Genomic DNA, 14,866 nt, shown 5'->3' with positions numbered 1-14,866 from the left:
AGTTAAAAAAGTATATCAACTTATTCATCCTTATTTATAACATTAGTGTAATTACATTAAAAGTTACATAAATAAAAAACTAATTCAATTAAAAGTTTTGTTAAGATTAAATTATTTTAAGTTAAATTAAAAATTAATTTTGAAATGCATTATTTATATTATATTACAGTGTCGTAATTTCTTAAAATTAGATTACTTAAAACATTTATAATTATAAGGTAAACTTAGTATTATATTTGTAAATTAAAATTGTATGAAATAACAAAGAAATATTAATTGTTTATCACGTGGAAATGTACTTTTTCTATTATAATTTTTTTCTTTTACATAGATAAATTTTTAACTTAAGAAAAACGTTAATAAAGTTTGTGTCTCAGAAATAACTAGTTAAAGTGAAAAATTAAATCATGTAAAATTAATTAAGTTAAATTAAAAATTATTGACTTATCAACTTTGTTATTTAACTTTTAACTTTTTAACTAGTTGCTACCCAACTCTGGGTTTTAGTATGTCGTATTCAATTTAAGAAGTTGAATTTGATGTGCAATTTATGATTAATATTTAGAAATCAGGATATAAATTTTTAATTGTACTAATGGGACATTGGAAGAAAAATCTATATACCTCATTTATTACAGCGTAATGCTGTAAAGTGTAAAACGTCTCAAAACATCATACACAAAATAATAAAACAGAAACATTAATAATAACAAAAATAATAAGAAAGAAGTTTTTGATATATTTTATTGAATGCGTATATACAAAGAAACTAATTTATTTTGGCGTATAGTACAATTATTTTTTTTTCTTATTTTGATGTCTTAATGGAATATGACTGCGATGAGAAAATGGGAACCTTATCGAATCGAATAGTAAGTTTTTTTTTATATATAATATACATTGCCATTGCGTTTAATCGGTTTTCTGATCAGTTTTACTTCAAATTCGCTTACGTCTTCGAAATGAAATTCTGTTTAAATATGAAACACATATAAAAAAGTATAAAATTGATAGTAATTAATAATCGTTATTTAGAAAATTTATGTTTATTTATTTTTTATTTGTTTATTCCATTAAGACTTGCGCTTTTACATCTTATTGAAAATAAAACATTATTTAAATACTGGAACATATATATTAGAACTTGTATAAAAAATTTCAAAGTTAATAGTAATTAATAATCGTCGTTCAGTATTTTTTCATTCTTCTTTGTTTGTTTTTTATTCCATTTTCTTCCAATCTCAATTCAACTTGGATATGAATATAATACAATAAAATGAAAGCCTTTCAATATAACGTAGAAATACATACCCACGATCTTGCTATAGCTATCTTGGTTCATGAATTTTCACAAAAAAAATTCGTGACATCTATACGATTCGATCAGTTTGTAAGCCGCTATAATATCGAATACATTTTACGCGTGACATACTCGAACGGCTTATATTAAACGGAAATTCAGGGCGACGAGCCCGCGCGGGTTCCGGCTGCTCGCGATACTCGGGTCGCCGCAAGATCCGGGCGGAGGATCAGTGGAAGGATCAGGAGTGAGGGGAATGTCGGTCACTGGGCCTCACCTCTCTCGACGACGAGCATTCGGTGCCACGCGCGCTCTCATACTCCGGCTTGGGCCCGAGCACCTAGGAAGTGCACGATTCTCGTTGCGGACGATTCCCCTACCTTCTCCATTGCGTTCCTCTTTCCCGGCTGTAAAACGCTCATTCTCTAGCATTCCTCGCGTTTCCACCGCCTACATGAATTCAACGTCCCGAGACCAACGCTCCGACATCGTTGAAAAATTCTTTTCCCTTGCTGTCGACGTGACGTACTCTGTACCTTCGACTGGATACTCTCTCGTAGGCAATAAAACGAAACAACGTGTGAATACAATGCCGTACATTCAACTTCCGGTCGAGAATCACCAATATTCATTTTTATAACAACGGCTTTTTTCGACCTAGATTCACTTTGAATGTGATTCACATGGAAATATCGCGGACCGACACGGATTCGGAGTCATAAATCGATTTAAAAAATCTGTCCTCAATTTATAAAGATCGTTTTTTAACAAATTTCTCCCAAAATTGTTCGTCTATTTATTCATACATAGATGAGTGCTGCAGAGTAAAGTTACTGTGTCACATTATTATCTATTAGATATTGTTATATTGGACGCTTTTAATTTTATATACCTTTTAAAAATAAATGTTTTCTTTTTTTAAACACGTTTCGTCCATATGGCATAGATATTTTTTATTTTCCTTTATAAATAGAAATATTGTTTTTCTAATAAATGTTTTAGTTATTCGGGATTGAAAACATCTTATAGATGTTTGTTAGTATCAGTATTATTAAATTGATTATCAATTTAATATTGTGATATTTCTAGCTCTCCTGTATCAATTTAAGAGTTGCATTTCAAGTAACGGCGCGTAATTCGAAGAACTAGAAAATGTGTATAAAATCACATATGAATTATTTGAGCACTAAGATCCGTTACGACTGTTGTTGGCCTTTTCTCGATTTTAAGTATGTTACACACGTCACGCGATCTTATATATTTATTAATTATAATTAAAGGCAGAAATATATGTCATTAATAATTTTTATAAAGATCCTTTTAATTAATATCTTTTACTATTTTAATTGTTTTCAAAATTATTTTTTAAAAAACGCAGAACGGTTTTACTAAAGTATTTAAAAATTTAGCTTGATATAAATCTAAAAATAATTTAATTAGGATCTAAATAATTGCGTTGGACACTCAAATTGATTACTAGAATATCAAAACTTTTTCTAGCCTTTTTTTTTACTCATCATGCTTAAGCTTTCCATAATTATTTTGATGATCTAAAAAAATTATTTTTAATCTTATCTAGCAAAAAATTTTGAATATTTCAATAAAACTGTTCTTTTCATGCACGGAACAATTTTGCCGGAATATAAATTTGAAGATAATTATGTTTAACCATTTAAAATATTGTATTGAATATGTAACTTGATTGCTAGAATATCAAAACTGCTTGCAGCATTGTCTACAACATTATCATGTGTCCTAATTACTTTTGATAGCCCAACATAAAATTGTTTTCTGATCTGTATCTAGCTGTAAAATTTTTAAATGCTGTAGTAAAATTGTTTTTTCCATGTGCACTCTGTTATAATTGCCACGTTGCATCGAATATTATATGTATTTTAGTGGCAAAGAAATTTTTATGCAAATTCGAATTTGCATTCGACCTTAATTAAATGACGTGAATGAGCATTTATTATATATCCGCGCGATCAATGTTTTTGCAATTAATCTTGCGGACGGTTCAATCGTGCTCAATTGTCGATACATAGAAATCGCGATCGAGTGCTGGGAACGTTGGACATGTATAAAAATCGCGTTTAATCCGTGACATTTCAACGCGTGCGAAAACATGGAGAGAAAGAAGCGCGAAAGCGCGCAAGTTTCCGCGTCGACGCGCAACGCGGCGCGATTCTGCCAAAAGTACCGCGAATACCGTAAAGGTGAACAAGCAGGTCGCACACAAATTCCTCGCCTATCGGAGTCGAGATTGCGTTAATTTTCAACGCGCTTGAATTAAGCACACCGATAATTTATTTGGCGAATCAAAAAGAGAGAGAGAGAGAGAGAGAGAGAAAAGAGGCGTAGCGGGAAGTTGGTGCAACGCATCGATCTGACAATCTTGTTGCAACAAAGAAGATATTTGCATCTTTTTCGTAGAACATATAGACTGAAGTTGAATGTAAATTGTAACATTTACGATATATAAAAAATGTTATGAGCAAGATAAAAGTAAACATAAAAAAGGGATAGAAATTGATAATGGCTGCCATAACAAACTTCTATTACTTTACGCTTTTATATCTTGTTTATAACATTTTTTATGTGAATGTTACAAGTAATTACCAATATTACTTTTAACTCCAGCTTTTTCTCCTAATGTCTATGAGCGATCAGTATCTTTAATTGACACATTAATTATTATTTGCGCTAAATATGCAAATCAGGATTTTTTAACACTGATTAAAAGTTATGTTTCAACGATTCAATTTAATAATTGAATCGTTGAAACTTAACTTTTAATTGACGGTATAATTATTGGTTGACTAAATATTAATATATTAGTATACATATATTATAATAAATTGTAAGATATTAATAGATAATAACAAAAGATTTCTATTACAGAAAAAATAATTTATTATATGATACGAAGTCATTTAAATTCGATTTTATAAGAATAAATATCAATATATCTGATTTATATTAAAACCTCTTGGATTCGAAAAATTTTTGAATAATAGGGTCGTTGCGTAAAAAAATTATATTTTATTATCTAAAAGACTTTTCCGTAACAAATTGTAGAAAACAAATTTTTTTCAAAAATATTAATAATTGACTGAGTTATAATAAAATGAAAATTAAGACCGTTTGAAACGGTACCTTCTTCGCGCGCTTGCTACGTGACGTCATATGCTGGTACGCACGCAGGCTACGACCGTACAGCACACACGAAGGATACATTTAGTTGGCCGAATATGGAAAATATTGCTACCAATTCAAAAAAAGAGTCGTATAAGTGGTGTTTTGTACCTAAGTGTACTAATACAAGTATCAAAACACCGAATAAAATATTTTTAACAGTGCCACGTGATATAAAACGTCGAAAAACATGGATGAGAATGGCTAGACGTGATGATGTGACGAATCCACCAACAAGTTGTTTGTTCTGCTGTGAAGATCATTTTAACGTAATTATGATATATTCATGATTTATATAGAATATACATAATAATAATATACATAATCAAAATTATATTTATAAAGAACATATTTTGTATATTCAATTAGTTGAACATTACATTTAATTTTTTGTGTTATATTAAATTAAATAAGAATGCCTTTAAATATTTACTTAAATGTATTCTTACTTTATTAAATCAATAAATATAAATAAATTTTAATTCAATATAAAAATACTTTTTTGTATTTTTTACATATTTATTACATATTAGTTACAGGAAGACATAGACAATTATTGTAGATTTAAAATAATGGGAGGACGAATTCAATTGAAAAAAGACACGGTTCCACATATTTTTGATTGTCAGGATAGACAGAATACAAGTGATAAAGCTGATATGAAACCGGGAGCTGCAAAACGGAAAAGAATACAAACTTTGCAGGATATGGAAAAGGAAGTATCAGAGAAAACAATGGCTAATGAAATAGATGCAGGATGTTCTATACAAACAGTGATGGATGCTACTGATGATGCTTTAATACAAGAAAGTATGGATATTGATGAGAGGGATAATTTCGAAATACGATTTAAAGATGTTGGTATACAAGCAAAGCCACGTTTCAGAAGTAAAGCTATTCTTTGCAAACCTATAAGTAAAGACATGGCCTGTTCTCCTATTAAACAAAATATAAATGCAGAAAAAAGTGGTATTGATAAATCCAGCAGTAATATTACTGATGATACTATCGATAATATTACATCGATAAGTGAGGATACTTTGAAGAGTACCGATGAATATTTTCCTTCGAAAGAATACACGAGTGAAGAATTAAAAACGCACAAAACAGAATCAGACAATATTACGAGAGAGTTGAAGCTTTCCATTATAAAAAAAAACCTAAAATGTATATAGGTATTCCAGAGCAGTTTTTATATGTCATAGATCTTTTGCACAACAAGACAGGTTTAATTTATACAGACATATATTTAACATTAACTAAAATTAAAATGAATGATACGTTTTCTCGTTTAGGCGATGAATTTGGCATGTCTGCTAGTCATGCAAATAGAATTTTTAATAAGTCTGTTCCATTAATAGCAAATTGTTTAAGGTCTCTTATTTTTTGGCCAAAAAAGGATACTATACAGTTTTTACTTCCTATACCATTTCGAGCAAGATATAGTAATGTACAGTCTATAATTGATTGTCTAGAAATAGAAATTCAAAAACCTTCTAATGCAGTATATCAAGCTCTAACGTGGTCAGATTACAAAAAATGCAATACTTTAAAATATTTAATATCTTCTACGCCAGATGGAATGATCAATTATATTTCTTGCGGTTATGGAGGAAGAACAACAGACGCGTTTATCGTGGAAAATTGTGGCTACTTAGATGTAATACCTCCGGGATGCGGAATTATGGCAGACCGTGGATTTAAACATATCGAGCATTTAATAACACAAAAGGAATGTGTATTGATTAGACCTCCCAGCGTTGCGAGTTCTGTTAAACTATCAAAAGCAGAAGTGATGCAAACTAAAAGGATTGCAAGTTTACGAATACATATTGAACGAGTAATAAGAAGATTGAGAGAATTTAATTTTCTTCAACCTCATTCCTGCATTCATCATGAAGCCATTAGTAAAACTGATAATATTATTATTATTGCAGCAGCACTTATTAATTTACAACAATCAATTATAAATCAGTAAGAAGAAAATATTAAAATGAGTTTTGTAACGCAATATTTTAATTATTTTATTCCCAACTAGCATATATCTTGCTCGAAATGATATTTTTCAATACATTCTTTTATATTTGATTACATGTTTTCTTTTCTATTTTTGTACAGATTCTAAAAGTAATGGAAAAATATTTTTTTCCCAGAATTTTGATGAATTGGATATTATATTTTTAGTGTAATCGGAATCATAATCCACCTATACAAGTTTCACTTCTTTGGATGTCTCAAAATCAAATTTCGCCACGCAAAATAAACCTTTAGTTCGATTGGCAAACATCATTTGAATTTGCATTTGGGAATAAAACTTCTTTGCTATTGATCCATTCTTACATATATATCTGTCTTCAGATTTTTCGGTTAACGGGCATTTAACCTCGACGATGTAATCTTTCGTATAAGAATCAGGAGACGCTCCAAATATAAGGTAATCAGGCAACAATATTAAACCAGTTGGGTAAAATTCCGTCCCCAACTTTTTCTCGACTACGTGTAAAACTTCTCGTTCAAGATTTCTTCCTCGTCTCATCGCTTCAGTCTCTATTAATTTTACTGCACCTATAACTCTTTCAACGTACGAACCGTTTGTAGTTTTACAGTTTGTAGCTTCATATATGGTCGAAGCTGTAATTCTTCCATAGCGTAGTTCATACCATAGCGAACAGGAACTTTGTTCTTTTGTAGCTTTCGCAGCTTCAATGCACAAATTTAAGCTCATGTGTTGCTTTGCAAAAAGTAAAAAGTCAGTAACATTTCTTTTATCTCGATCACTACAGCTACAATATTTTAAAAGAAGAAAATGTAATGATAATGATTTTAAAGAATTGTCGTAATTATGTATGAAATGACGCGTAATTTGACTGTCGAGTTTTCTTGCTTTAGCTATTTCGATGAAATCTTCCAAAAAATTTGTATTTAATACTGTAGATTCTTCATATTTGCTTCTACTCAACACCTTCGCAGTTACACATTTTAATGATGTTCCTATTGACGACATTGTGGGACGCTTCCAATAACATGCTATAGATGTTGGAGCAGGTTCTTCGCTTCTTCGATGTGCCCACATTAAAAATGCTATGGCGTGCTTGCAACCACCTAAAATTATCATATATTTGGAGCAACTTGTATAATAACATGAGTAAAATTTAAAATGATTGGTTCACTTCTTCATCGCCTGAAAAACTGTCAATAATTTCAAATAAAAAATATTAAAATTTATTTAACGTTATTTATTTAGTTATAATATAAAATAATTATTTATATATAGTTATAATTAACACGAAAATAATTAATAACAAATTTCTTTATTTTATTCAAATTATAGAAATGCCAAATGTTTCACTTCTATTTTAGTTAATATTTGTCGTTGGCTAGATCATTATTTATACTATTCAAAAAAATATCTCTTATTTATAATATTCATAAAAATATGTTATATTATCATAACTTGTTTCTAGCAAAAAGCAGTTATTATAATAAATTAATGCAGTAATAAAATCTACATTCTTTACACAGCCTAGCTAAAATCTTTTACGATGATGTTAGAGCAACAAACAAGTACTATGTTTTATATAGTTTTAATATAATATTTTTAGACAAATTTTGAGTAAAAGTAAATCTCACCTGAAGAAGCTGCACAATCAAAGCATTGTGCACTTTTAATTTCATTTTGTCTTTCATCAATTATTAATTCAACTGCGTATGCCTTGTTACGAACTTTGTGTTCAGGGCATATTTTAGCACGAATGGTACACATTCTTTTTTGACGACATATCTCCACATATCCAATTGCTTCGTCACCATACCTTTCCTGACTTGCTCTAACAAATAAAATAATACATATAATATTTAAACGTTTAAAAAATTATTGAGCACAATATGTCAGAGCTATTTGACAGGTGCAATAAAAAGTAAGGTTAGAATTCATTGTTCTAACAAAATAATCTATAGATTTTTCATTATACATTAATCTAAATATAAATCGAATAAGCTGGAGATTGTAAAAATTATTAGCACTAACCGTTTACATAATCTTATTAACCTATATTTTTGTCAGTTCGAATTCCTATTATTAATCTAAACATAGTTATAATTGATGAATGTTCATATAACAAATACTTAAAGATTCATATACCTATGCATTTTAACTCCTCGAGATTCAGCTATATTGAGTGTTGGGTTGTTAGCAAAGAAATTTGAAATCATTACTACATCCACACATGGTAAATTATCCGACTGAGCTTTAACGAAACCTGGCTGTGCCATAATTCACGATTACTGCAAATCACTGCAAATCACTTATTTTGTAATATGCCAAGAATTCCAAAAACTTGCGTACACAAGATGATATTTTGGTACGTTCACAGTCAGTCTCATACCGTTCGGCTCGATCGTCTACCAGCATTTGACGTCACGATGCAGCCGTCCAATCAGAACTTGTTTAAGTCACGTGGTTTAAATTCGTATTTTCCAGCGTTTTTAATAAATTATAATTAATTACCAAAGTATAAAATTTTGTTTTTAATGTCATATTCATATTTACCACCCCTAATTTAGTATAAAAAAAAAGTTTCAAAGAAAAAAAAAATTTGTGTAACGATCCTATTTAGATATGAATCATAAAGATTTAAGTTCGAATCTAATCAAATCTCATCGTATTCGATTCGATTCATATTCAAATAGTTCTCTATAAATGCAATATTGAATTAATTTGAAATCATACCTTTCCCTTAAAATTACAACGTTTTAATAATGATTGAAACAATATAATACGTTAATTAAAATGATTTCTAAATATTATTAAATTATAAAAGTATCTTTTCTAGTCTTGAACTGAGTTTATTATTTAAGGAGCGAGTTAACTTTTAAAAAGTTAAGTTTCTGAAATGCCGAAGCGGAATTTACGGCGTGTACGCATCTAATAATCTCATGGCAACAAGAAAGATGTTTGCATAGAACATAACGTCGATGAGCGATCGATAACTTTGTAATTAATACATTAATTGTTATGTGTGTGGGAATTAATTTGAAATCAAGAGATATCAAGAAATATCTTTCCCCAAATCAGAATAATTTAATGACGATTAAAACAATAAAGGGTTTTTTTTTTATTTAATTGTTATTAAATTATGAAAGAATATTCTCGTGTAAAGTGAAGATGTACTTAACTTTATTATTTAAAACACGAATTAAGTTTTTAAAATGATATCAAAGAGCAAAATTTACTTTTCAGTTCGTAGAATTTTCTTTTTATGAAGCCAGAATTTTGACCGAGTTTTATATTACTACAATATTTCTATTAAAATCGGATTAAAAATCCAGCTAGAAGGACATTATCCAGACGTCTTCTCAACTTTTTTTCTTTATTTCTTTTTCAGCTGCAGCTTAATGAATTTCTCGGATGTTGAAGCGCCTTTCTCGATGTATAAGTGAAATGTCATCGAAGCGCACGGTTTTCCAGGATAATTCGTTCGCATCGATTAATCCGTCTCGTTTATTATTGACGTGGCCGCGTCGCGGTCAGGATACCGCGCATTTCGAGGTTTGTGCAATGACAATCTAACTGACTAATAAGCATTTTGTTACGCGAATTTAGCTTGCGTCGTTATCACGAATTTGTTTCTAACAGATAAAATTTCGAATACGGTTTTTTTTAATATAATGTGAAACAAGAAGATAGATCAGAGTTGCCAGATTCGTGGAATTTTTCCCAAAAATTTTGTTATTATCACGGCAGATTTTTTTTTTAAAGGATAAAAAATTCAGAGGAATTTTTAGAGGAAAAAAATATAAAGATTTTTAATATTTTTATATTTGAAAAAAAATTCTTTGTAATCTGTGTTAACAGATTTTATACAATTATATCAAAAAACTTTGGTACATTTTTAATATTTGGTACAATTTATATACGACATTGGAAAAATCTAATAATATTTGATCTAATTGCAAAGCTGTCAATCACATCCATTTTCCAAGTCACAGCTTTCATTTATATTATGAATATTATAATATAAGCATGAAATAATGAAATATGATTATGATGTGTATAAAACACAGTTGTGTGAACAACATTATATTTTTATTTAATAACATTTTTATAGTTCATTTATTTTATTATTAGTAAAAAATAAATTATTTTTTACGTTATAAAAAATCTCAATTTTTTTTTGTATAAGTACTTCAAGTATTCAAGATGATTTATAAGTTTTATTGTGATTGTCTGTTTAGTTATATAGTAAATAAATAATTAATTTTACAAAACTGATCTCTGCATCGCAATGAAACTTGACATAAATCAAAACAATTTAAATGTGAAATTGGCTCGTATGAATTTAAAACCATTTAAGTAATCCTAATAAGGTCAATAAAACGAACAAAAATTCGGATGTCAATATACGTAAAATCTCTTTAATTTGACATTTAACACAATTACAGAGATTTTACGTATATTGAAATCCATATTTTTGCTCGTTTTACTGTTTTTATTAGCATTACTTAAATTGCTTTACATAAATCATCTTGAATATTTAAAGTACTAAATTCAGATTTTTTTATTATTTTTTATTTCAATATTAATTATATTTTAATTAGATTAGATCACATGTCTACTTCTTATTGAAATAATTTTTTCTGCAGATAGAAAATTGCTAATCTTTTTCTACTACTTTCAAATGCAATACAAAACAATCTGCAATTTTTCATAACTTTCTGGATATCTTGAGAAATATTCCATATACATCCTTCCAAAGACATTCGCGATCGTAATGAAAGCGGAAAGTTAATCGCGAAGCCAAGGACGCAAACAGTCCTCGGATTCGAGCGCAAATATATCATTGTTCTCTCCCATCCGCGCCGAAAATCTTCATTTCGTGAGCGCGTGATCGATTTCGATCCTGCCACCACCGCCGCCGACCGCGGTGATCGTGTCGTACGCCGACAGTAGAATTCTAGAAGGGGGTCATCATACGAGGCCGCCGAGCGCGCGGCGGGCCAGCCGGGAATCAGTATACGGGTGTCGTTCCGCGCGGACTGAACGGAAGGAACGTGAGAGAGAAAGAGAGGTGCGCGTCGCGGAGGACCCTGACGAGAGAGCGGCGTCACCGTGTGCCCCGTCGTTCGTAAATAAACGAAACGCAGTCGCGACGCGTCGTCGTACCAGGTGCCACCGCGCACGGCCTTTCGCGCGGGGTGCAAACGCGAGAGGGTTTTAACGCCGCGAGGACGTTTTGCACGGGAGTTGTTCCGGTCTCGTCGGCGTCGTCCTCTGGAACGGATACGACTGCGAGGTGAGTTCCGGCTTTCTCGCGCGGAGGGTGAAATCGCGAACGATTCTGATAACGAGTAGTTTCTCAATTTTCGAACGTGCTGTCGCGCGCGCGTAAATTTTATCGTCTATTTTAATTATCGTCGTAGTTCTTTCACTTTTTATTCATGTAATTCTTTCTGCATTTCTATTCCGTATATGCACCGTCACTTGTTTATTTTCAATTGATAGAAAAGTGAAGAGTAATCGTGTGCTTTTCTCTGCACGTGAAAAAATGTACATAAAGGATTAAACTACTGAGATAATCGTTTTGCAGGATTAATCGAAACGCTATCGGGACGATTTGTGAGAAGCAACAAGCTAAATTGATTGATTGTTTACCGATGCAGCTCTATCAGGCTGCAGGTTGTATTTTTTCTCGTAACAAAAATACATATTGTTGCGCCGAGCTAATCGATTGTTGGATACGCTTTACACGGGGACCGTGACAGACGAGTCGATTTTTCAGTAAAAAAATTACAAAGCGCCGGGTGACTTTCTAGCAGAGATTTATTCTCAACACGCGAAAAATCCTTCTTTCTCATCGCACGAGACGCTCGCTGATTTATTTATGAGCGCGGAGAAATTCTTTTCCCTCCCAGAGAATACTTTCCAGGCCGCGATTAGAATGAGGCTTAAATGGATCCATATTCCACAGAGAAGAAGATAATACTATGGAAATACCAGAGAAACTTTAGTCTCTTTTCCTTCTTTTTTCCTTTTTTTTTAAACGGTGCAACGCGTTAAATCGCGCTCCCAGAACGTAGCCTCGATATTCAGAGCGCTGCTAAAAGTTCGGGTTACGAGCGTTTATATTTTCACGGAACGACAGCCGGAATGCAGAATTACGAGAGTTATTTGTTGTTTAAGTAAACAAGCGAAACTAGTAAACAAGCGAAACTTCTGCGTCTTTTGATATATTTATTAAACTGGTGGGATTGAACGCGTATTGAAACGCGGGATTGAAACGATTTCCGTCCTCGTGCTCCCCAACTTCCTTCAACAACGCTTAAATAGAAAGTGACGGTACCGAAACTTTTTACAGCCGTTACTCCGTTACCGGCACATCGTAATCAAACATTATTTCCTGCATTTTTGCGGTAAAACTCTGCACGTAAAACATGTATATAATATGCATTGCCTTCCGAAGAGAAGTTCGGTTGTTTATAGCCGCTCGAAGCGAATTCCTCCGTCACACAATTTCCATACTCTTCCATACCATATTATGAATTATCCTATACCGAACAACTTTGCAAAAACATTGCAACATGTTGCTGCAATGTTTTAGTAACATTGCAGCAATGGTAAAATGCTCGCTTCAGAAATATTGATGCGTAATGTTGCAACATATATAATGTATTAACGTTGCTGCACCATTATATATGTATCAATATTTCTGAAGCGGACGTTTGATCGTTGCTGCAATATTGCTGAAACATTGTAGCAATATTTTACAATGTTTGGTTATTGCTGTTTATTTTTTTTAACGCACGTAGTCAGCTGTGCTTTATCCAACTCATGGAAATTTCAGACTACAGAAGTACGTTCATGTACTCGTCTTCTCGTCTCTGAAAAAAAGTATAAAATATAAATTTTACTTTTGTATTAAACTAGTTTTTTAACTTTCCAACGTTTTTTCGCCGCTTCTCTAGTTCAACCACTCACTGATTGTATCTGATTGTGTTTGAAAAGGATTTTTAGGCTTTAAAAACCCTGTAAAAGTTCTGGTAGTCTCTTCCAACGTTTCGGAGTACAATTTCACAATTGTTCGACGCGAAACCTTTTTTAAATTTTTTTTTTGTACGTGTTCGAATTTGAGGTAGAACAATTCAAAATTGAAAATTTGTCTAGGCCTTCTTACCTTCGATTGTATCGCGGAGAGTTAATTCGTCGATTACAATCAATCGCAAATTAAGCTTTGCTGTGTAAAAGCTGCATAATGTGATTAATCGAATTAAAACGAACTGATCTAAACTACAATTTATCTGCAATCGTCTGGGGGTGTCGTAAATTTTTTTTTTAATATTTGCGCAAGTCGGTACCGTGCCCGAGTTAACTAATTCCCCGAGTAACTCGTCACCGCGCGTATATACTTTCTAAAGCAGCGTAGGAATGCGATACCCGTGTAAACGCACGTTTTCCCGAACCGTGCCGTGCCGTGCCCTGCCCTGCTCTGTCCGTGCACTTCGCGTGTCTGCATTCGCATAGGATGCACCGCTAAGAATTTTCAAATAGCGTGCGTCGTCGCATAGCGGAATCCTCGCCTCGAATCGGCGACGTGGTCGCCGTTTGTTACCGCGTTGTATAACGTTTTCTATTTCCGCGGCATCCTCGTATAACGTCCGCGCAACGCGGACGTGAAAGCAGTTTCTTTTTTTTTTTTTTGTTCACGCGTGCCCGTTCCATCGACGTTCCGAGGTACTTTCGACCGTGTAAAACACAGGCACGCTCAAACTTACGAACATTGATACGCTGCAACCAAATTAAATACGTTGCAATGCATCTGAACGTGTCGTAATACGTTCTCATACGTTCCGCGATCGCTTAGACGAGATGAAAGATTTCACATTATCGCAGTCCAATTTTATCGGTTTTATTCCATTAATTTGATCGAAAATGCCAATCTTTGTCAGTTCACATTTTTCTCATTTTGACATTCTATACCTTTATTCATATAATTGTTTAAGAATGTATCGGACATACATTCTGTAAAATAAAATTTGGAAATGTGTTTAATACTAACATTTCAAATAAACTATATCTATACATATATATAAAGTTGTGTGAATAAAATTATATTTTTATAGTTTATTTACTTGATTTATTATTAAAAATTGAATTATTTCTTACATTTGAAAAAAATCTTGATTTTTTGTGTAAGTACTTTGAGTATTGGAAATGATTTATACAAAGTTTTATTGTGATTGTCTGTTTAGTTATTTTGTAAATAAATAAATAAAATGTTTTATCTTGCAGAACTGACGTCAGCGTTGTAATAAAGTTTTACAGAAATCATCTTGAATATTTAAAGTAGTTAAATAAAAAAAATCTGATTTTTTCAC

General features: G+C 31.8%; 3 protein-coding genes across 4 annotated transcripts in view; 2 read left to right on the top strand and 1 right to left on the bottom strand.

The window, feature by feature from the left end:
• The first annotated feature begins 4,241 nt into the window (after positions 1–4,241).
• Positions 4,242–5,706, top strand: LOC120357664. The gene is made up of 2 exons (XM_039448768.1): positions 4,242–4,764; positions 5,029–5,706. The coding sequence occupies exons 1-2, from the start codon at positions 4,552–4,554 to the stop codon at positions 5,668–5,670; spliced, it is 855 nt and encodes a 284-aa protein (XP_039304702.1). The 5' UTR covers positions 4,242–4,551; the 3' UTR covers positions 5,671–5,706.
• Positions 5,707–5,722: 16 nt separating this feature from the next.
• On the bottom strand, positions 5,723–9,095 carry LOC120356827. The gene is made up of 4 exons (XM_039448763.1): positions 8,881–9,095; positions 8,637–8,789; positions 8,126–8,322; positions 5,723–7,597 (listed from the first exon to the last, which is right to left on the bottom strand). Exons 2-4 carry the CDS (start codon positions 8,765–8,767, stop codon positions 6,702–6,704), a joined length of 1,224 nt encoding a protein of 407 aa, XP_039304697.1. The 5' UTR covers positions 8,768–8,789; positions 8,881–9,095; the 3' UTR covers positions 5,723–6,701.
• A 789-nt stretch (positions 9,096–9,884) lies between these two features.
• LOC105196122 (neurogenic locus notch homolog protein 1) overlaps positions 9,885–14,866 on the top strand; it is a 28,482-nt gene continuing 23,500 nt past the window's right edge. Inside the window, exon 1 of one of the 2 annotated variants that reach the window (XM_026139549.2) lies at positions 9,885–10,043. The gene's annotated coding sequence lies outside the window, so the exon portion shown is untranslated. Of the gene's footprint in view, positions 10,044–11,491; positions 11,788–14,866 lie in introns of those variants that run through there. The other variant, XM_026139548.2, reaches the window with a different exon arrangement.

Source organism: Solenopsis invicta, chromosome 4, assembly GCF_016802725.1.
Source record: "Solenopsis invicta isolate M01_SB chromosome 4, UNIL_Sinv_3.0, whole genome shotgun sequence".
In the NCBI taxonomy this organism is placed as follows: Eukaryota; Metazoa; Arthropoda; class Insecta; order Hymenoptera; family Formicidae; genus Solenopsis; species Solenopsis invicta.
Note: the sequence above shows the minus strand (reverse complement) of the source record. Positions and strands in the feature narration are given on the sequence as shown.